At 45.9% G+C, this 24,703-nt stretch overlaps 1 protein-coding gene across 1 annotated transcript in view; it reads right to left on the minus strand.

Annotated features, from left to right (window-relative positions):
• Positions 1 to 24,369, minus strand: part of Sh3rf3 (SH3 domain containing ring finger 3) — a 335,414-nt gene extending 311,045 nt beyond the window's left edge. Inside the window, exon 1 of the mRNA XM_027948923.3 lies at positions 23,779 to 24,369. Coding sequence (XP_027804724.2) covers positions 23,779 to 24,369 — 591 coding nt within the window. The remainder of the gene's footprint in view (positions 1 to 23,778) is intronic.
• Between the last annotated feature and the right edge of the window lie 334 nt (positions 24,370 to 24,703).

Here is a 24,703-nt window from a genome sequence, read left to right on the forward strand (position 1 = left end):
CAGCATTGGAACTTTATCATGCTTATCTAAAACGGTCCGATGCATTACAGCCAAGTTGTCCCATTGGCACGATGTCACTGCTGAGCACTGGAAATGCCCATCCTAAGTCAAAATGGGCTGTAAGTGTGGAACAGACTCCAGGCTTCAGACTTAGCAAGGAAGAAAGGATGGAAAAAAATAGCTCATTAATAACTTTATAGTGATTACAGGTTCATATGATGAGATTCTGGATGCAGTGGGTTAACGAAAATATATTATTGCAATTAATTTCACCTGTTTTCTCTTTGCCTTTTGCAATGCAGCTGCAAGAAAATTTCAAATCACTTATGTGGCTTGAATTCTATTTCTGTCGGACAGTGCCGCTTTAGAGCTTAAAATTAAGAATTCAGACCATCAAAAGATGGTTTATTTGAACACCTGTTAAACCATTAGCTTTTTGTAAATGTTTTCGAAACACGCAGGCACAGATTTCCAGGGAGGAAAAAATTCTGTATTCAGTCTGTCTCCATGGCCACAAATGTTGAGCTCCACAAACATCTGGGCTGATTTTAACACTCAATCCAGAGGGAAGGAGACCCAGATGGCAGGGAGAGGTATCTAGGCAAGAAAGCTTCAAACACTTCAGGGTGTCCTGGGCCACTGTACATATTTTCCATAATGATCACTGCACTGCATGAGTCAAGAACTAATCAAAGAGAAACAAGAACCCACAGATCATCCCATCCCCCAAATACACCAGTGTCCTGTTGTCTTCTGTGCAATGAAGCTATTAAATTATAACCGTGCCCATAAGCAGGGTCAACCTTCGTTTCTGTTTCAGTAATGGAAAGGTACAACCTCCCTCCTCCAAATCCCTTCCTCCACCAGCACTAGGAATTAAGCAGTGTCTTTATAAATGCCCTTATGTTCCGCCATGAACTTGACTTGCACACAGCTTTCCCCCCCCCCTTACTTTTACAATATGGTAAAAGATAATGCAAAATGTTTTTAATTTCTGGGTGGTCTGAAGGTGGGTAATTCTGTGAGCTCTGAGGCCAGAGCCTGCACGGTGGCCTCCTGCTCCGTGAAATGAGGTTCAGAGCAACAATCCCACAGGAATGTAGACCTAGCACCACAGCCAGAGTCACCTGGCTCAGATCAGCTCTGCTATCCACAGCTGCATAATCAGCTACAGGACTTCTCTGCGCCTCGCCTTCCCCATTGGTAAAAGAGGGGTAATCATCGCACCTATTTCACCGAGCTGTTAGGAGGAGTAAATGCTGTTAGGAGGAGTAAGCGCACTCATTGAGCTGGAATCTTGTTTTTTGTTAAGAAATTATTTTTCTAAGGAATTCTTAAGTGAATTAATAAACAGAATAGTGCCAGGCTCATAAATAAAATGGCTTTGACAGCCCTCAGTTTGAAAAGTAAAATGTCTACATGGTGCTGGGGACTGGATATAATTTGTCCCTCAAAGGTTTGCAAGCTGAAATCCAAAAAAAGCCAAAGGCTGAATGTTGCTCTAGTAAGCAGAGGCTACTCCATACTGGGGGGGGGGGGGGGGGGGGTGAAGGAATTTTGGATTGTGCAGAGGGAAGTGAGGGGAGGGGAGAGTGGGAAGGGCAGTGGAACGAGGGGAACATTATTACCTTAGATACATGTATGACTGCACTACTTGTGTGACTCTACACGGTGTTCAGCCAGAGGAAGAAGTTGTGTTCCATTTGTATACAATGTATCAAAACGCATTCTACTGTCAAGTATAACTAATTAAAACAAATTGAACAAAATTTCAGTGGGGGAAGGGAAAAAAAAGTTTGCAGGCTGGGGGTTTGGTCCCCAGTGTAATAGTAGGAGGAATAGGTGGGTCCTCTAAGAGGTGAGGCTCAGTGGGAGGTAACTGGGTCATGGGGGCACCGTCCTTGAAAGGAATTAATGCTCATCTTAAGAGAATAGGTTAGGTCTTCAGGGACTGTACTCACGAGCAAGAAGGCAAGTTGTTATTGAGTTAGGCCATCTCATGTGTTTAGCCTCTTCTGTAACCAAGGCTCACAACTCTCACTTGTGCTCCTGGTGCATGATGTCACTCGATACATTATCACACAGCAGGAGGCCCTCACCAGATATAGCCACCTGATCTTGAACTTCCCCACCTCCAGAACTGTGAGCTGAATAAACCTCTTTTCTTTATAAAGATCCAGCCTCAGACAGTTTGTTATATAGCAATGGAAAAATGGACTAAGACACATGGTCTTGCACCACTTGCCCCATCTGTTCTGTCCAACTTATTGATGGTCCCCCACGACGTCCCTATCATCTTCTTTCAGTTTCTCATTTGCTCTAAGCTCCTTGAAACAATAGGGCCCCAAGCCTACTACTCTCTCTGATGGAATACTGTCTTCCTAACCTCTTCGCCTGGCTAGGTCCTGCTCACCTTTTGAATGCATACCTGGCAAGGCTTTGCAAGTTGGGAATGGGTTTCCAAGAAAATTTTCTCCCACTCTGACTTTTCCAGGCCTCCTACAGTTTAGATCATGCTGCTCAGTCCTGGTAACAGCACCATCTGGGACCTCTGAACAACCCAGTGCCGGGCTGCACCTGGATCAATCATGTTGGAACCCCAGGGACAGATGTCAGTGCTTAGGGAAGTTCCCCTAGACTTCAACATGCAAAGTCAAGAACCACACACAGCTGCCATATGTTAAAAGATGATTTTGACCTTCTAAAAGGGTTAAAAAAAAAACATGATTGTAAAAGGAATTCCCTGAAATTAGACAGTCTAAATTCAATTAGAGTACAAAAACACATGCATTATAAACATCTCTGCCCTACATCAAGTTTTTTGTATGCCATTTTAAGTCAGCATCTTGATACCCCCATGGTACCAACAGAGCGTAAACTCCAAAGATCAGACACTACCTTGCTCTTTGCAAAGGCAGAGAACTGTGCCTGGCCCGTGTCAGTGCTGGACGGATACTTGTGGGGTGACTGACAGGCCTCCTCCCATGGGACTGTGTATGACAGGCAACAGACAAGGCGCATGTCCTGCACAAACCCAAACCCAGCCTGTGCTGACCCACTTGCTAGTTGATCGAGTACATTCCCCCTAGGCTCCTCCCTGTGGGAGAGAGCCCTACTTCTTCATTTGGAGCCATTCATCTGTGGTTCGTGAAAGGCGGTGGTAACCTTTGAGATGAAAAGAGGTTTAGAAGTGCAAATGACTGTCAATATGAATATTAATAGCAACGTGATTAATCACTGAAGTTGTGTGCCAGACACTTGACTCCTGATTAAACAGAGTGGAGCTCAAGCCAAACCAAAGACTTTGCAGCTCTGAGCCAAAGGATCTACTGGAGAACTGGTCCCAGCGGGGGCAGAGGAATGTTCTCAGTGTCTGTCTCGAGAAGTCTCGGAATAACATCGGGTCACCGCAGGCAAAAGACAGCACAGCCCTGCCCAGGGCTCCCCAAGGCGGGACTCGGCTCCTGCTCTTCCCTGGAGCCCAGTTCAGAGCCTGGTCCACATGAGGTGTTCAATCTGAGCTTCTGAAGATGGGAGGAAACAATGAATAAATGAAAGAAGAGAAGGAGGAATTTGGAGTTGAAAGCCAGAAAGGATAAACAGGGAAACAAAAGATTCCAGGGCTCCCCTGGGCTCTGCCAACTACACAAAGAATGAAATGTAAGACTTCATGTTTTGGTAAAACCACCCGTCAGAGCTGTTCCACAAAGCTGTGAATTCACCTCAAATGCTTTTTTTTTTTTTTAAATAACTGCCCTGGTTGCTACCACTACAAATATTTGAGACTAAAATGAACAACAGCTGCCCTGCCCAATAAGCAGTCTGTCTGTGACCCAGGCTTGCAATGTCAAGGCTCAAACACACTGTTATGTTCTGCTTCTTCAGTCACGAGTGTACTTTTCAGCATTAGAAATTATCCCTTTCACATTTTCAAATGCTGGGGCTTCTGCCTGACTAATGCCATCTTTAATTATACATAATCGAGTATTTTACTATGATCTAATGGGGTCTATTACTCATCAAAATGGCACCAGTCAGCAATAATATTCCCCAGAGCCAATTACTCAACCCTTCTTTCATTCTTCAGAAGTACCCAGCCCGCACGTGCAGAAATCTGTACACAGTTCAAGCTACAGCATCTTGCCAATTTGTCCAAAAAAAAAAGACAAAAACTGTCTTCAAAAACCCTTTCACAGCTTGCGGGGAGCTTTTGAATAGACACACTAATGACAGTGGATGGAGCCGTAACCTCACAACGGGTGCTGGGCAAAGGTCCCTGTGGTCCCCACCACATGTTCTGCACAGGGGGGGCACGGTCAGGCATGCCACACAGGAGGCCGTGGATGCTCAGAAGGTCAGCATCTGCCCATGTCTTACAACAAGGAGGTGTGAGAGCCAGGATCTCACCCTCGCTGACAGCATCCCACGGCCCCACCACACAAAGACCAGAAGAGTCACAAAAGGGGCTGGAGAGCACACAGCACATGACTCTGCCAGAGGGTCTTGGATCCCACAGGTGCCACATGACAAGCCACCCAGATCACCCTGTCCTACACAATGTTTTGAGGTTTGAGTGATCTTGAGCAAACCTAAAGATCATCAGAAATTAAAGTCTCCAAAACTTTCATTCAATGGGATGAACTGCCAAACCAGTTAATAACTATAAACCCAATTTATAAGAATTATAAGGCTGGGGGCCATAGCTCAGTGGTAGAGCATTTGCCTAGCATGCACAAGGTCCTGGGATCAATCCCCAGCCTTGAAAAAAAATAAATACACACACACACACATATATATAAATGGACATACATATTGTTATGTGTTAGTGATTAAATGAAAGATGAATGGGTCAGGCTCCAGTGCTGAACATTTCACCTAAATAACTGCTGGTTAACTTCCAAATACAAGAGAAATTAAAAATTAATAAACCAAGTACCCTAAGACCCAGAGCAGGAAAATATACTAGTAAGGTCACTTGATGGACAATGGGCAAATAAATCATTTTCAAGGGAAGTGGGAATCAATAATGAGCAGTGAGACCTTGATATGCCCCCCTTGAATAATTGACGAGGCTTCTTTTTTGGACCATTTACAGTACTATGTTTAGCATTCCATTTAGCACTGCAAAATAATTCACTCAAGTGTTGGCTCCTTATCAGATCTGTTGACCAAGCAGCAGATGGCAAAGAATACACACAGATCTAGTGTTTCTTTGGTGTACAAACAGCACACTGGAGTTTCTATTTAAGAACTGCCCCTCATTCAGCCTAGCGACCGAACAGCTGCCTGTCAAAACACGGACCCAATACCATCCATCAAAGCATCCTCCGGGGTCCTGACACACAGAGCAGCACTGTCCCCTCCACTCACTTCCTTTGAGTAAACCTTTCAGGACCAACTGATGGTTACAATTCAAAGAAACAGGCACCTCGGCCATTTCCCCCAGGTACCTCTGGGAAGGTGCCCGCCAACAGTTCTTGGGTGGACAAAGAAGAAGCCCATTCTCTGACTCAGTCCCCAAGAGGGAAGAAAGAGACCTACACTGGGAGGGAAGTGTTGGGGCCATCGTGAGTTGGTGAGTGCCTTTACCTAGGAGGAAGACTCGGAGGCCACGGGACTAGAAGAGGCTAGGGGAGGCTGCAGGAAGAGAGATGAAAACAATGTGCCAGCTAGGGGAAGAGCTTCCCGGTATCAGCCAAGGGAAGGGGAAGAGAAGGGAAGGAAAGGAAGGGTCTGGAAGAGAGGCAGTAGAGACAAAGGACACCCATAATTTGGGAAATCAAGGATTGGAAAAAATAAAGATATTCCTATGTCAACCCTGTGGGGCCCTGCAATGCAAGCCCTCATGTGCCTCTTTGGAGTCCCAGCCCAATTTTATTAGGAAGTCACTCCCTCTCAGAGCTTTGTGCTGAGGGAGGTGGTGTGGACTCCCCACCTCTAGAGGAATAGCCAGGACCCAAGGTGTTCGTGAGGAGAAAGGTGTCTTCAGAGATTGAACCCAGGGATGCTTAACCACTGAGCCACACCCCCATTCTTTTTATTTTTTATTTTGAGACGGGGTCTCGCTAATATACTCAGGGCATCACTAAGTTGCTGAGGCTGGCTTTGAACTTGGCTCAGCCTCCTGATCCTCTGAGATTATAGGCATGCACCAGAGGCAGGTTTCTTGGTTCCTAAACAGAGAACCAAGGATTTGCCCACCACCACTGGAGGCCTCTAAGCACAGGACAAATGCAAAGAACTGAATGGTGGCAGGCAGACAGCCCTGAGGAGTGAGTTATTGCTGTTATTATTTTGCACCTAAGACACTGCCAACTTTGGGGGAACTGGAACCATCTCTGCCAATGCAGTCCAGTGATGTTTCAGAGAACATGACTCATGCCATTTGCCTGATGCTTAGTCTGTCTAAATGCAGCCAGAGGCAAGTGCCCAATAAATGGGAGCCCTAACCATAACAGCCATTATTATGGTACCATCCATTCTAAGACTTACCATTATGAAAAACTAAGGCTCAAGAACCATAAGAGTCATAATGGCTCATTCTTATTCAGTGCTTACTAGGTAGCCAGTATTTTCTCAACACTTCACATAAGAATTCCCTCAGTCTGCACAATCCTTCAGGAGGTGGATACTCTAATTAGGCCCCACCTTGCAGAGGAGCACACGGAGGCCCAGGGATACCATTTCCACGTCCAGTGGCTTTCCCAGGGACACACAGTGAGGACCCATCAAGAGGGAGATGGGAGCCCAAGCTTTGGGCTCTAGGGCTCCCTGCCTGCCACAGCTCTCCACGGCACGTTTCTCCTGCCTGACCTTCAGCCTGAAGCAGCACTGCCATTGACCATCATGCTTTGGGGACCCCAAGAACCAACAAGCTGCACCTAGACTGGGTTTCTGCTCTATCATGCAGGGAGCCAGGTTCCATGGGCAATGTGGTTCTGACCACACTGGTCCTAAATATCTGCATGGGAGGAAAAAACCCCAAGACCTGGAGAAAAAACAGAAGATGAATTCTAGAGAAGTGCTCTTGACGTTCAATGGGAACACAGGAAAGTGTGGTGACAGTAGTGCAGAGGGTCATTCTGTCAAGAACCAGGTGAGGTACTAAGGGACATGCAATGCACTCATGGACAACCTGGTGGGCACAAAATGGGTAAGGAAACACAATACAGACCCTGCAAGTTACCACGTGCCTTTCACAGCATCCTAGAACAGAGGAAGGACACGTCAGTCCTTCAGGATGGAGGGATCAATAGTGAAGGTGACAGGTCTTATGTAAGCAAAGAACCAATAACAGAAATGAGCGCACTGTGGGAATGAAGAGCAGGCAGGGCTCACGTGGCCATGTGACTGGGGCCAGGAGAAGCAGATCCACGGGACCTCCAGCCTGCTGTGAAGTCTGGCTGAAAGAGGGGCTGAGAGGGCTGGTGACAACCAACAGCTTTTGAGGACGATTCTCCAGACCATGGGCACAGGTGTGTTGGGATGAGTGTAATCAGAAGGGACCCTCAAGGACATGGGGGGCCAGGCATGGTGCAATCTTGTTAAAAAAAAAAAGAAAACAGAAACAAGCATTCATTGTCCCTTTCAAGGGAAAGAGATGATAAAACTTGGGGACACAGACATAACCACTGAGGGAAAACTCAAAGGATCAGGTCAGACGCTCCATGCTCAGCTTTGCATTATGAACTTCCACAGAGGGCTCTGCCTGACCAGGCGCTCCCTGAGTTTTCTTACATTGGACCCGCTGGAGTCAGAGCCAGAGGGCGAAGCCCACTGCTCTGAGGTCAGCACTGGCCATGCCCACTCCAGAGCTCATCTGTGTCCATCTGTACCAACCAGGAGCACTCACGCTGTAAGAACAAAGGACTTGGGACAAGCCCACTTTGAGCATCTCTTGGTTCCAATCCTTGCATCACTGTCTTGCTGTAGTTCGGGACCTCACCAGGCACCTGAGAAATTCAAACAGGGGAGAAGACGGCTCTGAGCAGGTGTGTAACCAGGAGCCACAGAAGGGCTGAGGGAAGCCCAGCCTGCACCCAGCTTGGCACTCCTGGGACTCAGGAACACATCTCTCTCTTCACCTGTTTTGCCATGTTGATCATTTCAGCTTTATATCAATTCCAAAGGTGGCTTTTCTTGCAATTGCTATTTGGGTTTAAAAATTTTTTAAAAAAGCAATTTTTCCAAACACTGTCTTCCAAGCAGAAAAATGCTGTCCCCATTTCTCATCTTCACCTTATTCAACCCTCTCTCATCTTATAAAATCCTCAGCACACCCAGAGCCGGGTCACCAACAACTGTGATACAGAGGAAAGAGGGGCACTGGAAGACAAATACCAATTTGCTGTGGGGAAATGGAGTCTGCTTATTCTACAACGTAAGGCAGTTTTGTGGGCTTTTAAAGATAGCTTTTATTATCATGTATAATTTTATTCCCCAGCCATATCTGGGGAATATAAAAAAAAATATATATATATATATTTAAGGTATACAGCATGATGACACTGTGAAACTATTGCCACAATCAAGCTGGTTAACATCTATCACTTTACAAAATTACTTTTTTGTTGTTGTTGTGTGTATGGTAAGAATACTTGAGATTTACCCTGTCAGCAATTTCAAGTATGCATTGTTATTAAGTACAGTCACCATACTGTACATTAGATCTCCAGAACATATTCATCTTATAACCAAAGGTAATATACCCTTTGACCAACATCCCTTCAATCTCCTCACTTTTGGGGGGAGGGGGACACTAGGGATCGAACCCAGGGGTGCTTAACCACTGAGCCCCATCCCCAGCCCTTTTTATATTTTATTTTGAGACAAGGTCTCACTAAATTGCTGAGGCTGGCTTTGAACTGCAATCCTCTTGCCTCAGCCTCCCAAGCTGCTGGGATTACAGGTGCACACACCATGTCCAGCAATCTCTTCACTTCTTAGCCCCTGGTAACCAGAGTTTTTCCCTCTGCTTCTGTGAGTTGAATTTCTTTAGATTCCACAAATAAGTAAGATGGCAGTATTTGTCTTTATGTGCCTATCTGATTTCATTTAGCATGATATCCTCTGGTTGCCACATACGGCAGGATTTCTTTCTTTCTAAGGGTGAGTAACATTCTGTTGTGCATACGCCACAATTTCTTTGTCCTTTGATGGACATCTGGGTCGCTTCCACCTATTGGCTCTTATGAATAACTCTGCAAGAAACAGGGGGTGCAGTATTTCTTCAAGCTTCTGACTTCATTGTAACTTAAGACAGTTTTTATCCAAGCTATAGACATGCATTCCTCATCTTCACAATGTTTACTTAAGGAGTTTCTTTAAATTGAATCATTTTTTTATTCAAATTTGTTTCCAAATGAAACTCTATGTAACTGCTATATTTTTTTCTTAAATGCACCTCTTGACATAAATTAAAAAGGACCATTAAAATTCACATAAACAGTAACATAAAACTCATTCCCAGGTACTGCCCAGGACCATCTGGCATGCCCCCCCACAGTTGGGTTCCCTGTGCCCAGGCCGTCACCAGGAATATCCCCTCCCCAGTGGCCCTTTCCCCTTCTGCATCCCCCGCACAAGGTCCTACTCCAGCCGCCTGGAGGCCAACTCAAAGTCCCCATCGTTCAACTTGAACACCTCTACGCTGCCTCTCAACATAGCAATTGTCACTTTGAAAACTGACATCCTTGAAAATGTCTCCACCTGACAGAATGTTTCCCACTTCAGTGTAAAGAGTGAGAGCATCGCTCCATGACAGCCACCTTTCCTCACGTTTACTGACAAGCTGACAGCACTTCCTTCACTCCACAACAGACCCCAAGTGCCTGGGAGGGTGAGCCAACTACCAGAAAATTAAAAAATAGAAATAAAGGAATTTCAACACTGCTGATCACCACGGCAAGGCAAGTCAAAACTATCATGAGCTATTAGTACCTCACTGCAGCCAGAAAGGCCACTACCAAAAGAATCAAATGAAGCAACTGGTGAGAATACAGAGAAATGGGAAGCCTCACACACTGTCGGTAGGAATGTGAATTAGGACAGGCATTAGTACAGAGTTTCCTCAGAAAACTAAACATAGAACTAAAAATAGAACTACCACGTGTACAGTGCAGCAATCCCACTTCTGGGTATATCTACCCCCCAAATATGAAATCAGAAGGTGGAGATGTCTTCATTTTCAAGTTATCTGCAACACTATTCACAACGGCCAAGATATGGAGTCAACCTAGGTATCCATCAACCTATGAATGGCTAAAGAAAACATGGTACATATACATAATAGAATACTAATTCTGTCAAAAAAGAATGACGTTCTCAAACGATGGTTATTTGGGGCAACACGGATGAACCTAAAGGACAATTATGCTGAACGAAATAAGCCAGGCTTGGAAAAAGTACCAGACGATCTCATTCATATGTGGAATCTAAAAGATCTTATATAAGTTAAGAGCAAAAGAGTTTATTAGTTAGTTTACTGCTGCTGTGACAAAAATTCCCAACAAGAACAACTGAGAGGAGAACAAGTTTATTTGGGGCTCATAGTTTCAGAGGTTCAGTCCATGGTTGGCCGGCTCCAAGGCAGATACATGATGGGGGAAGGGTAAACTGGGGGAAAGCCAGGAAGGGAGGTAAGGGGAGGGACAGGGACAGAGGGAGAGAGAGAGAGAGAGAGAGAGAGAGAGAGAGAGAGAGAGAGAGAGAGAGAGAGAAAGAGAGCTTGAGGAGCTAAGAACAAAATATAATCCCTAATGGCTACAATCCCCAGTGACCTACTTCCTCCGCCACACAGCACCTACTACCATTATCACCAGGAAGGAGTTCATCAAAATTATTAATCCATCAAATGGATTAATCCACTGATTAAGTGTAGCTCTCATAATCTAATCACTTCACCTCTGAATATTCCTGTACTGCCACACCAGCTTTGGGGGAGTGGGGGGACACCTTATATTTAAACCATAACAAACAATGGTTACCAAAGGCTGGTGAGGGGCCGGGGGGCAGGGGGATAGAGAGAGGATGGTTAATGGGTACAAACCTATGGTTAGATAGAAGGAATAAATTCTGGTGTCCTATTGTGCCATCCAGTGAATATAGTTAACAATAATTCACTACATATTTCAAAATAGCTAGGAGAGAGGCTTTTGAATGTTCTCAACATAAAGCAACGATAAATGCTTAAGGTGATAGATATGCTAATTACCTTGATTTGATGATTCATACATACCTATATGGAAACATCACAGCACACCCCACAAATAGATACAATTACTGTGTGTCAATCAAAAATAAAATTTCTTTAAAAAAGGAAAAGAAACCTCTGGGACCTGCCAGGCTCCACTCAGTTGACCTTACCAGGTGTCTATGAGCTAGCAGGGGCTGTTCTTCCCACAGAGAACCAATCAAAGCTTGAATGATGGGTCCAGCCCACTGACAAAAGTCACACTTGAACCCTTCTTGAGTGCACATCACTACTGACTCAGCACAGACTGCCAGGCTCAACTCTGAGCCTCTGAGCCTAGGTGGCAGCCTGCCCTCACTGTGGGGTCTTCATCTGTACAGCTGTGCCAGCCAGCTGGGGTGCATGTAGGGTTCTGGGGTGGGCCAAGCCAGGGAAAGTCACGGGACACACACATCTGATTCCAGATCTGGGCAGAAAAGCCCCCAATGTGATATTAAAATCAGAGGAAGCGCCTTCTGGATAGAACGTAACATGCATATGAATTTTTAAGAAGAAAATCTTCAGACCACAAATAAACACCTGCTCCTGAAAGAACCCCAGTAGAAAGGGTATGAGCAGGAGACAGGGAAGTGGCCAGAGAAATGGGAATGCACAGCTTACCAGATCTCACGGAGTCACGGAGAGTCCCCCCGGAGGGGACAGAGAGTCCGCCCAGAGGAGAATGGACCCACCATGGCTCCATGGTGAAAGGACGATGGGACAGCGCCATCTCGGCTGTCCAGGCAGCTGAGGAAGGGAGGCAGGTGCCTCAGGGTCAAAAGGGCACATGGCTCTCCCTAGAGCTCAGCGTGATGGGGAGGGTGACCAGAGGGTGAGCCCTGTTCAGCACCGAGGAGCCAGAGGAACGGAACCAAGACAGGATAAGTAGCTGGTGCCTCCGGGAAGCCAGATGCTGACAACTTTAAAGGGGCCAACAAAGCAGTAATTGTCAGGAAAACACGCAGCCCACGGAAGGGAAGAGTGAAGACAGAGCACTGAAAACAGATTGAGAAAACTAAAATGGAGCCACATGCTTCCCAGAGGCAACAAAAGAAAGGAGACAGCAGGCTTAGATGGGCCGGGTCGTTCCTGACTTCTCCCCTGATAAAGTCCATGGGCACTGGGTCAGCACCAATCCCTCGGCTGACCAAACCCACCCGGATACCACCAAGACAGACTGGTTGTCACAGGTGTTTTAGATCCAGTTCATCACGACCCCAGAGGGGCATGCTGGGCTGGAGAAGAAAGGGGCTTCTCGGCCCACGAGGTTCACAGATGATGGTCACAGAAGCATCGATGAGTTTGGGGACACAGGAAATGCTATGATTAATATCAACCGCATTCAGACTTACAACCAGCCCCTGCAGAAAGAGGAAAGAAAAGGGGAAAAAAATCTATTATCTAAAACACCTAAATTTTAACAAGAAATTGTTCAAGTTTGGGGAAACACAGAGAAGGCATATCAGTAAAGTCCCCACAAGCACAATTACAATTCTCACGAAGGACAAGTGGATCATGGGGTCAGTGGCTGGATGTGGCTGATATCCGTAAGAGTGGAAAGTCCAACCATGAGCATCAACCATGTGCACCAATGTGTGGTGTTTAGAAAACATGCAACAGTGATGGCTAGCAGAGAGGAGGCCTGCCCAGGGCTTGAATGGAAAACCTTCTCCTGGCCTGTCCTCTCCCCTACCCCATCCTTATCATGTGAGTTATGTGGACACAATTCAGTATTTCATGACTCCCTACCAATGCTCAATAAACCACCCCACTTCTTTAAAGCAGATCCATGTAAGACAAACAGCCCCCACCTGCCTACAAGTACAAATTCGTGTACATTAAGCTCCCATGGTGCTGTCCCCTTGGACCTGAGCCCCTATCCATGCAACTCCAGACACTGATCTGCCAAGCCACCAACACGTCAGTCCTAGAAATGGGTGACTGGAAAATTGAGGAGCTGCAATCTTCTGGATAATGGGAACTGCTCTATACCATGTATCTTTTAACTGTGAGGTTTAACTGCATCCCCACAGAATCTGACGTATGTCAATTTATTTGGGATGCTGGAGGCAACACCTTAATCCAGGATAATATCTATTTCTATTACTGTGCATAGGTCAAGGCTGTCTGTTGAACAAAGATACCACATAAACTCCCAAATCCACAAAAACCATATTGCTAATTTTAAATTTTTTTAAACCAGGGATTGAACCCAGGGGTGCTTAACCACTGAGCCACACCCAGCCCTTTATATTTTTTTATAGTCTCGATGCTAAGTTGCTGAGTGAGGCTGGCTTTGAACTTGTGATCCTCCTGCCTCAGCCTCCTGAGCTGCTGGAATTATAGGCATGTGCCATGACATCAGGTCCATATTGCTAAAATTAATGAAAAGAAAACAATTTTAATATTGGATGATTTGCCCCCTCTGAGATCTGCAACACAAAACCAGCCATAGAAGGCAAAAGAGAACTGCTACTTGGCAACAGAAGAAGGTTGTTCTTTTTTAGGAGTGCTATAGGGATCAGCATCCATCTTTATTCACACATGTTTAGACTACAGACTTGGTCCAGACAGTTACTATTACTGATAAAATTAACCCATGACCCTGGCAAACTAAGTAGAAAAAGGTTAGTCTCAATGGTCATCTTTGTTCTGTGCCCAGCTCAGATCTTAATGTTCAGCACCATGGAAAGGCACCTGCTTCCATTCCCATTCCTTGGGAAAGAAAAAGAAGGTGCAGCTTGTGAGATACCTAGAATTTGGAGTATTTTAATAAAGAGTTAAGGAATCCAGTGGTTTATCCATAAATAGCAAATACGTGGGTACATTTAGATAAATACAATAAGCTACATAATTGAATTCAGAGTCACAAAGCTGTGGCTCGATCGTAGGCGGGTTCTGGTTCTCCATCTTCACAGCTCTAATCGCAACTTGTGATGACAGATCTACTGGATATTTGTTTATTCTGTGTCCTCTAAACTGTCAGCTCCAGGAAGGCAGGTAGTATTTCTGGGGTTTTCGCCCCATACATATTCCAGCATCCAACAAAGTGCTTTCAAGGAAGTGAGGAGGCGATAAATGCCTGTGGTCTGAATGAATTATCGACATCACTCATTGGAGACCAGACTTCAAGAGCAGCTCTCAGGCAGAATCAGGGTGACAGCTCCCCAGTTCCAGCCCCTGGGCTACCATTCGCTCTGCACATTCCTTACAGCTGCCATCTTCAGGCTGGGCATGCATGCCTGGAGGATGAACGGGCCAGCTTCCAACTGTGAAGAAAGCGAGTTACAGGGGGAAGAAGGCAAGCTAGAATGAACCCACCACCATGGCTGCCCAGGGGCTACTCAATGACCCCTCTCTAAAGGAACCAGTTTAATATAATACGATAATTCCCAAACAGTACTCAAATTTTGCTTGCTACTTTGCCTGCAAATAGAGCACCAAGCTAAAATTTTTAATCAAACTTGAAGTTCTGGCAACGTAAAAATTATACATTTTTTTGAAAATTAGATGGCACATTCCTTGAAGACCACCCAAGGCCCCTGCAAACCTTTTCTTCATGTTTGGTGATCATCTTGAGGAATCCTCTGACCCTTCAAATCAAACAGTAACATTGCCAGGAAACACTGCAGAGAATTAACCAATTCATCAGAAAGCAAAAGCAACTGCTCATTACAACTAACAATGTCTGATGAGATTAGTTAACCTCCCTTGCCTTTCTCCCTTCTCGCCAGTATCTCTGGGCCCATCCTAGTTAAACAAATAAAACAGAGTAATCCATTAATATGTCTCAGATCCTACCTGATAAATCCAAATCATTTTCTCCTAGGCTGGTAGTGGTGATGAAAGAGACTTCCAAAAATCAAAAGAAGCCTCCACCAATATGCTAGACACACCTGACCTCCCTCCACTGCTCCAGCTCCTCCAGCAAAGTCCCACAGCCTCCTGATCACATGGTACTCTGGGAGCCTCCACACAAGAACCAGCAATGGGCACCATGTGCATGACCAAAATGCAGACGAAGCCAAGGAGTGAGCAGCAAACTTTCTTAGAAAGCATCCACTTACAGAAGATTCCTTCTTCACCATTTCCATCCCCACTTCAAAGTACTAAAGATCCTGAAAAAGAAATGCAGAGTCCTTGTTTGATGACCCCAAACAATGAAAGAAGAAACTCTAGGAATGGGGAACCAGTGGCAAACTCACAAAGCCCTAAATCGCACCACTGCCACTTTCCTCATGAGAAATTCCTGCCAGCAGGTTTATGAAGCAACTCAGTGGGAGAGCACTTGCAGATCATGTGTAATGCCCTGGGTTTGATCCCCAGAACTGGGGATCTCTGTTAGGTAGACAATAGAATAAAAGGATACAGACACATGCATTTCTCTGATCTAGTCACTTAACTAAATGGAAAAAAAGTGCATTGCATTACAAATAAAAACTAATATAATTTTTATCCCAGGTACCCCCCACACACACCCTGCAACCACCACCATGCTAGTGGAATGACTGGTACACAGCATTCAAATGACACTAGAGACAAATAATGCATCAATAGCCCTTTTCTTGAGTAGCCTCTAAAGTCTCACTGGGAACTCGTTTCTCTGCACCCTTCTTCCTGTGAACACTGTTGAGGAGCCCCCCACACACACTATTCTCCACACTTGTCCTGGACTTGCATCTGCCCGTGGAGAGTCCCTTTTTAAATTCTCTCTCACACTTCTATTGGCCTGAGTTCCTGTGGCTAATCCGAATTCATCTAAGTGCATATGAATTCACGTGGGCATTATGCACACATACCATTAAGCAGGAATGCAAACATCCTAATATCTTCATGTTTGCAGATAACTATTGTATCTGTGAACAGTGTGGAGCAGAAGAGAGAAACTTGTGTGGAGCAGAAGAGAGAAACAGCTCTTCTCGAAGGCTCTTTCAGGTCTCCCACGGGAGTGAACACTTGCCAGCCATTAAGGGCCAAAAGTGTAGCTTAGAGAAGCAGCAAGCTGCGGTAGAGTCAAATTGTACTCATACTTTATATACTTTTTCATTCAAGCTTCACTCCGTGGGCAAAGGGTAGCCTATGTTACAGTGTGTTAGCAGGATCTATAAATCACCACTGCCAACACCTTGGGCTTGATACCCTATTCTTCTCAGGTTAATTAAAATTCCAATAGGATACACAGAAAGCATGCATTTCTTATTCATCAAATCTGAACATCTCCCAAGCAAGGCAAATCTGATAAAAACTGACCTGCACCTCTTCAAGTGGTGCTGTAAAAAGCATTTGCCCCTAACCAAATGCTTGCTGATATTTTATTTAAAAAAAAAACGTACCTCTAAAAAGATTGTGCTAACTGTAAAGATGGAGATTTAATACAGGTTGAACTGAAATACCTGCTGAGACCCAATTTGGTCATGCTCCAGCAGGCAGGAGGCTGCTCTCAAGAGCCAGAAAGAAGAAACACCTGGATAGAACTCTGCTCAGCTCCATCACACTGAGCAGTCTGATTCCGGGCAGTTGTAGACAAGCTCCTGGGTCCTACAGATTAAGGAGGCGGGCTCGTTTTCAGGAGAGCCTGCCAACCAACTGGATCAGCAACTGAGAAGGATTATTCTTCCCTGCTGCCTTTCTTAAAACAGATTATAGTTTAGGATTTTTTTTTTCACCTTAATGACACTTGTAAAGACCAGGAACACTGACTCTGATAACAAAGATAAAAACCTGGAGCAATTTAAAAGGTGAAATAGACTCAAACAACCATTCAGCTTAGGTGTCCATTAAAGATCCATAATCCAGTCTCCATAAAACAGGCCGACTCTGGGGCAAAGTCTGAGATCGGACTCCACACGCCCACACGCACACCACCTATCCACATCCACATGCACACACCTGCACACACATACCCTTAATTTAAGATGCTATGTACCTGCCTACCACAGGCCCCGTGAGGGGTGCCTCAGAGATGATGAGAGACTTGAAATTTTCATCTTAGTAATATGCACGAAAAAGACAGTCAACTATGTGACTGCACACATGTGATCTCATTTATCCAGTAAAGCAGATAAGAGCCCTAATTCACTGATAAGAAGACTCACGGAAGCTAGCCCGCTTGCCCAGGGGGTACACAGTGAGGAAGTGAGGAAGCCAGGATTAAATCCACCTGTCCTGAGACTCCCAACCCCTGGGTCACACTCAGCCACCCATGGAGTCCCCTGCTCGCTCTCTCCTTCCTCCCCAACCTCCACAACCCCCAGGAGAGGAAGGTCATCCATGTGCCAAGGTCCCAGCTAAGCTGTAGCAGGCTCAGGCACCAACCAGGAATCACAGCCAGCCCCCAAGGTGTGAGGGGAAGCATGTCAAGGTGACCAGGTCATGCTCTGCTGACCGACGTGGAGAAGGGAAAGAAACCCTCTTTCTTCTAAGTGTTGTCATGGGGATGTGACAGCAGAAGCCACTGCCACTCCTGAGACCAGGGGGTGGAGCTGGGGATAAGGCCAACAGAGGAAGAGAAGGATAGACACGCAGGCAATGAAGCCACTAGCCTGGCCACGCAGATTCCCAGTGTGCTGTTCATATCACTGCACAGAGGGGTGCCTGTCACAGGGCTGCTTGCACCCCAGTCATAACCGATACAGTCGTTACTCTGTGGGGTTCGGGGGTTTACAAGATGGCAGCCACAGGCTGGAAGAGCATCTGTGGCTTTTAGGTGAGGTGAGCTGAACAAGTCAGTGCTGCTTATATTTGGCACTATGGCCACCAACTAGCTATCTGTCACAAGGGAAGAAGACTCCTCTAACCAAAAGGGCCCTAGGCCCAAAGTCCATCTTTCAAGTATTAACCTTACCAACTGTATCCTTCACCCAAAGGAACTTAGGCAGCCTCATTTTCCTCACCTGGGTAACTAGCTACCCGAATTGTCATAAAGAAGAGATGAGATATGCTTAAATCACCTGACCAATCCTTAGCCTGGAGTAGCCTCCAGGAACCCAGTATACAATAAGTGTTCAATGAAAGGTAATTTAGACTGTTCACCAACTGGCTACCAGCTGAACACAGCATTGGTGTAAGTCTCAAAGGTGCTCAAGCCTTCTGAAAAGACTGCACTGTGGCTCAGCTGTCATGTTCACCAGGTACCTGCTACCCTGTGGGATGTCTGACTCTTTTCAAGATCCATACTTGTCCATCCTGCCATGGGCTGGCCTTTTTCCCCTGGAATCCTTATTACATCCAAGACTAAACCACAACAGTGTCACAACCATACTGCCAAGAATAGAAGGGCAGAGAGACGGAGTCGAGGGACACTATCCTGAATGAGCCATTTCCTAGCTCTCACAACTACCTACGTATCACTTTCTCTGGGCCTCCAAGTAGTCATTACACCAACCACTTAAGGATTGTGGTGAACTCTCCATAAGGCCATATATGTCAAAGTGCCCAGCACACAGCAGCCCTCAGTAGCTGTTAAGTAAAACATCTCAGGCATAAGCTTCCCAACTGTCCATGATCAAAGAGCAGGTTAATTTGCTTGGAGACGCCATAGATACCCCACTACTCTGGCCTCCAGCTATCTGACAAGCTGGACTAACTAAAGTGTCACGGCCTCTGCAAGATGGCCCAAGGCACTCACCTCCAAGGAAGGCTGCAGTCCCCTCCTAGCCAAGCAGGGAGGTCTGTCCTTATCAGGAATCTGTCCTCTTTATTCACAACCATGTTTATGCAAGTTGTACTCACAATGTTAAAAATATATTTTAATTAAATATTATGTAACCAAGGAAGCTGGGTGCAAAAACTATGTTGCTCCCTCGAAGACCAAGAGGACTGCTTCAAACAGACTCAACAAAGGCAACGTGCTTTAAAATGGTCAGATTGGGTATGAACAAGAGCATGAAGCATTGCAGGGGAGGGGCTGTTTAAACTCTAGAAGGATGTGCCACTTAGTTCTTTGAAAGTCTCTTGAGTTCTCACTCCACTAGAAAGAAACAAATAGAAAATCATAAATGATGGCTGTGGCTTAAGCCAGAAAGACAATTTGGAACTCAAAAGAAAAGTCTTCAGCCCTGCATCCAAAAAAAGAATAAAAGAATCATATATGTGCATTTCTATAATAAAATTCTTAATGCATATAATTTTTATGATTCTCTGTTAATTTTACATTTCCCATTACTAGGTCCCAGTCACACTGCCTGAGAGATATAGAGATTTTTCAGATGGGTCCAATTTAAACATATCCTACTGTACTTCAGGATATAAATAGGACTGGGGGTGTGGCTCATAGGCCTGTGGATTTGATCCACAAAGTAAACACACACACACACACACACAAACACACAAACACAACACAAACTAATTAGGTTCTAAAGCTTACTTTTATGTCATCAAAGGCACTGCCCACACTTTCTATAGTCCTTTAATTTGTGAAAATGTCCTCCCTCTTAAACCTCACAAAGTTCTGGGCTAACACCAGCCGTGGTGCCATCAAGTGTCTCCTGAGAGCCAAGAGCAAATAGCTTCCCTCCCTTATCCCCTTATAATCTCCAAGAGAGCCCAAGAGTAGTACCTGGCACAATGTAGGTACTCAATGAGTTCTACCCGGGCCTAAATAAAAGGCAAGGAATATTTTAAAATAAACAAAATAAAAACCATTCAGAAAAACACTGAAACTGTTTTATATTTAAGTCCTTTTTAAACATCTCATATTAAAAAGTAATCTTTGATTTACTCAATGTAGAACCACAAAACCCTTTCGGCAGCCTCTCCTTTGGTTTTTTGTAGCGTTGGGTATAGAACGCGGGCCCTCAAACAAGGTAGGTGAGTGCTCTATCACTAGCTATATCCCCAGCCCCAACAATACCCTTTTAGCAAGGCCTACTGCCCTGAAACAATTTACCCAGTGTTAGTGTAGGGTATGAAATCAGTTCTCTTGAAAAATGTAAAAACAGTCAACAAACAAGATAGGCTGGGAAATTTAGCACGCATATGAAACTGCTATAGTTGACCATTAAAAAAGGACTTTTAGGGCTCAGGATGTGGCTCAAGTGGTAGCGTGCTCGCCTGGCAAGTGTGAGGCACCAATGGGTTGGATCTTCAGCACCACATAAAAATAAAATAAAGATATTGTGTCCACCTAAAACTAAAAAATAGGACTTTTAAATATCACCTTAAGAAGCCACACAGTTGTACAACTGCCCAATGGTGCACACCTGTAATCCCAGTGATTCAGGAGGCTGACGCAGGAAGATCACAAGTTCTAAACCAGCTTCATCAACTTAACAAGGCCCAAAGCAACTTAGTGAGACCCTGTATCAATGTAAAAGATAAAAAGGGCTGTGAATGTGGCTCAGTGGTTAAGCACTCCTGGGTTAAATTCTCTGTATCAAAAAATAAAGAGACCAACAATCCCAGGTTTGGGCTCTAGGAATTTGTAAGTGTGATGGGTATTTCTAGGGGCAGCATCATTAATTGATTCCAATAAAAGGTCTCATCTCAAATGGTTCCGGTGAAAGCTGAGCTGACACGGTCTGCTAACCAGGGTAGGGGACTCCAAGTATGCTGGTGTGCATAAAAACCCCGATGAAAAGATGCAAATGAAGAATCTGGACAAAAGTGAAACCAAATATAAATGAATACATTTTTGTCTGATTCCATTCCAATATTTAACTCAATAAATAAGCTGAGTAGATATTTGTCTATCTACATATTTTTAAAGTTTATATATCCCCATTGGCCCAAAATAAGGTTTGAGGAGTTTCTAGATGTGAAAATAGGGGACTGTCCTATTGATGGTTACCTATGGTGAGTCATATTTGGTATTTGCTGAATGATGAAAATGAGTGCCCACCTATTAAGCAACCTGCAGCAACATACAGCATTCAGCTTTGCTTGGAGACAGCAGTACCATTCCAATAGATAGTAAAGCACCAACAGTCTATCTGGAAGTAATGTTTAACAGAAGTCTTCACCTGCCAAATTCATGGGTGGCTTAATGCGTAACACTCTTATCTCAGTCCCTTTTGCCTTCCCTATCCATTCTCTATTCCCTGAGAGGATGCACCCAGACCTAATGCTGTTACCCCAGACTGGTAACAGTAGTTTAATATGCAGAACTTCTGATTAACCAGAAGGATTCCCAATGACTGTTAAAAAGCAGTGGGGTTGTAACTCAGTGGTAGAGCACTTGCCTCCAATGCGTGAGGCACTGGGTTTGATCCTCAACACCACATAAAAATAAATAAATAAAAATAAAGATATTGTGTCCATCTACAGCTAAAAAATATATATTTTTTTTAAAAAAGCAGTGGATATGGGCTGGGGATATAGCTCAGTTGGTAGACTACTTGCCTCACATGCACAAGGCCCTGGGTTCAATCCCCAGCACTGCCAAAAAAAAAAGCAGTGAGTCTGTTGGAGATTGTGCCTCAGTGATGGAGCCCTTGTCTAGGATTTTCAAGGCCGTGGGTTCAATCCCAGTGCTACCAAAAAAAAAAGGTGGAGGGGCACAGGTGGAAAAATCAGCAGATGAAAAGCTTTATAGTATTATAATCTTATAATCCCTGCTTCCACGATATTTTCTTCTCTGTAAACAACCAAATATGACTTTGGATTTAATTCAGGCTTTTCCCAGAACCTGAACTTAATCCCTTTGAGGTGGACCCGTGAAGAAACAGCAGAAGGCTACACTTAGTTGACACAGTACCCATAAAGAAAATGCTTTCTAGAAGTTCCCTAAAACATGGCAAGTCACAGTCTGTGCGCCCCTACAAAATCAAAATCTAGTCAACTAAACATCAATTCCCTGTTATTAAGCATCATTACTCACAGTTACAACCTTCCAGCCCTCTGACAAATTCTAAAGAATGCCATAACAGGCAAAGAGTTCCAGGAGCCACCCCAAGGCTGTGCCTTTTGAGTTTCAGAGGTTATCTCTGAACCTCCTGGTCAAACACGATTCCCCCAACATAAACTAGGAGGGCATCATAAATACACCATTGCCAAAATGTCCCAGGGTCTTACTAGAGACATAGTTCCAAAAAATCACATAATTATTCAAACAGGAGGAGGTAACCTGCTTATTTGGCAAATAAAAATCTTTAATTATAATACCTTAAATTAAAAACAGCAAGGATAGGAAAGAAAAGTTTGCAAATCTAACTGGAGCATGTAGCTGGACTTAATCACAATTAAAACCAAAGGACAAAAATACCCCTTAGCAATGACCTCAAGTAGGAACATTCCTTGACTGTCCTTGATTGTTCATTCTTCCATATCCTTAGGGAAAAAAAGCAATTCAGCAATGTATGGCATTTACCTCAATCTCAACATCCAAGGGTTTAAGTTCTTGTTAGCAATGTTGAAGTGCTGAGTAATTCAGATGCTAGCATTTTCCCAGCAATTCAAGATTGTAGGCACTGGAAGAATTATGCACCACCACCAACTCCTTAAATGGTCAAAAGTAGAGGAATACGGTTGTGTTTTCTAAAACAAATGACAATTCCAACATATCTACATAATATTTTTTAACATTAAAATGTGTTTTCTTCATTTAGAGATATTAAAACACGCAGGTACTTTGTGTGTCACTCAAACCAGCATGGGTGGGCTGCCACCCCCCCACACACACACACACTATATATATATATATATAGAGAGAGAGAGAGAGAGGGAGAGAGAAGTGGCAGAGGGTATGTAACAACATGGAAGAAGAACCTTTTGAAACCAAATCACTGAAGCTCTCCAGGGAAAATCTTTCTTTTCAAGTAAAACGGAAGCAGTGGAGACTGTACAATCTATGCGCACACAAAATGAAACCAATAATAAAAATTGAAAATAACGGCCCACATGGGAATGTAACCCTACTTAAGAGTCCATGGCTTAGTGACAGAGGCTGCCAAGTCAAGTCCAAAAAAAAAAAAAAACTCTGGGCCAAAACCCTCCTGGGGGCTCCAGTTTAACTCCTTCCCTCCTGCTAAAGGAAAAGTTTGTAGTCTTCAGACACCACATCCCTCTTTTAGCTCCCTAGCCAGCCTCACAGGCAGGAGGCCACTGACTTCCTGAAGCGATCAGACTAGGGGAAAAATAAGCACGAACTTTCCTCCAGGAGGTCTGAGGGAGCAGAGAGCCTGAGGGTCCAGGAGAAGATCACGGCTTCTGGGGAGATGGGACCAGAATGCAGTTAAAGGCAGGGCCTGAATGGGGAGGCAGTCAGGATGAGCAAGCAGCAAGCCCAAAGGCACATCCACCGGAACGGAGGATGGGGTGCTGACTCACATATGAACAGGTGGGTGCAGGGGGACCCACAGTAGGTGTCAAGAAGTTTAGGGGAACAGGGTGCTCAGGAATGTACCCAAGAATTAGCAAGTGAGAACTAAGAGAACATGCCCAGAGTGGCTGGAGGGAGGCAAAGTTAGAGAAAGAAGAGCAAAACAGAAGAGTGGGCCAACGCAGGGTCACGTCTGGTCTCCTCTGCCTCTCATCACTACCCTTACGCCCACGTGCCCACCAACACTCGCGCTCCCACACACCAAGCGCCAAGCCGTGGGGCAGATACCCACCTTTGCCACTGGAGCGCCCCTGTTAGTAGCCAGGTCGCACAGGCTGGCGGTGGCGTTGCCCGCCGCCGCGGAGAGGAAGACAGGGGAGCCCGGGGCGCTGCCCACCGCGCCGCCCCCGCCGCCAGCGAGTGCGGTGGACGCACTGGAGCCAGGGCGCGCAGGCGGGCTGCCGCCCGGGCCGAGGCGCGCAGGCGGGCTCCCGCCAGGACTGGCGCCCGCACGGGGCCGCTGGCGGATGCCGTCCAGCAGGCGCACCAGCAGGATGTTGGCGGGCAGCTCGTCCACGCCGCAGCCCACCAGGATGCGACACTCCGGGCAGCGAAGCTCGTGGCGCGAGCACACGATGCTCTCCAGGCAGCGGCGGCAAAAGGTGTGCTGGCATGGCAGCACCTTGGCCGTGGTGTCTAGACGCTCCAGGCATACGGAGCACTCCAGTAGGTCCAGCAGCGACGACTCGTCCATGTCCTCTCCCGTCCCTGAGGCCGCCCCCCGCCGCCGCCGCCGCTCTCCGGGCCTGTCCTCGTCGCCCTCGCTTTGCGCAGCAGCGGCGGCCGCCTTGGACGCGCACAGCCAGGACGCTCCGAGCAGCATGGGGGAGGCGCCGGCGCCGGCCACGCGCAGCTACCTAAGTCCGGGGGCCGGAGTAGGTCCCGCAGCGGGCAGCGAGCATCAGGACCGCGCCCAGGCGGCCGCTGCCAGAGAGCCGGGTTTCGCCGCGACTTCCTTCCCCCGAGGCTCTCGCCGCCGCCGCGGTGCAAAGTGACGCGCCGACCGGCCTGCGTGGCGGGGACCGGAGTTCCGTGAGCAGCTAGCCAACTCCAGCCAGCCCAGTCCGCTCAGTCCTTCTGAGCGCGACGCCCGCCGCTGCCGGCTACACCTGTCCCGCCACACGTCTGCCCAGCGCCAGGAACCGCGGATGCTGCCG

This window comes from Marmota flaviventris, chromosome 14 (genome assembly GCF_047511675.1).
Source record: "Marmota flaviventris isolate mMarFla1 chromosome 14, mMarFla1.hap1, whole genome shotgun sequence".
Classification (NCBI taxonomy): domain Eukaryota; kingdom Metazoa; phylum Chordata; class Mammalia; order Rodentia; family Sciuridae; genus Marmota; species Marmota flaviventris.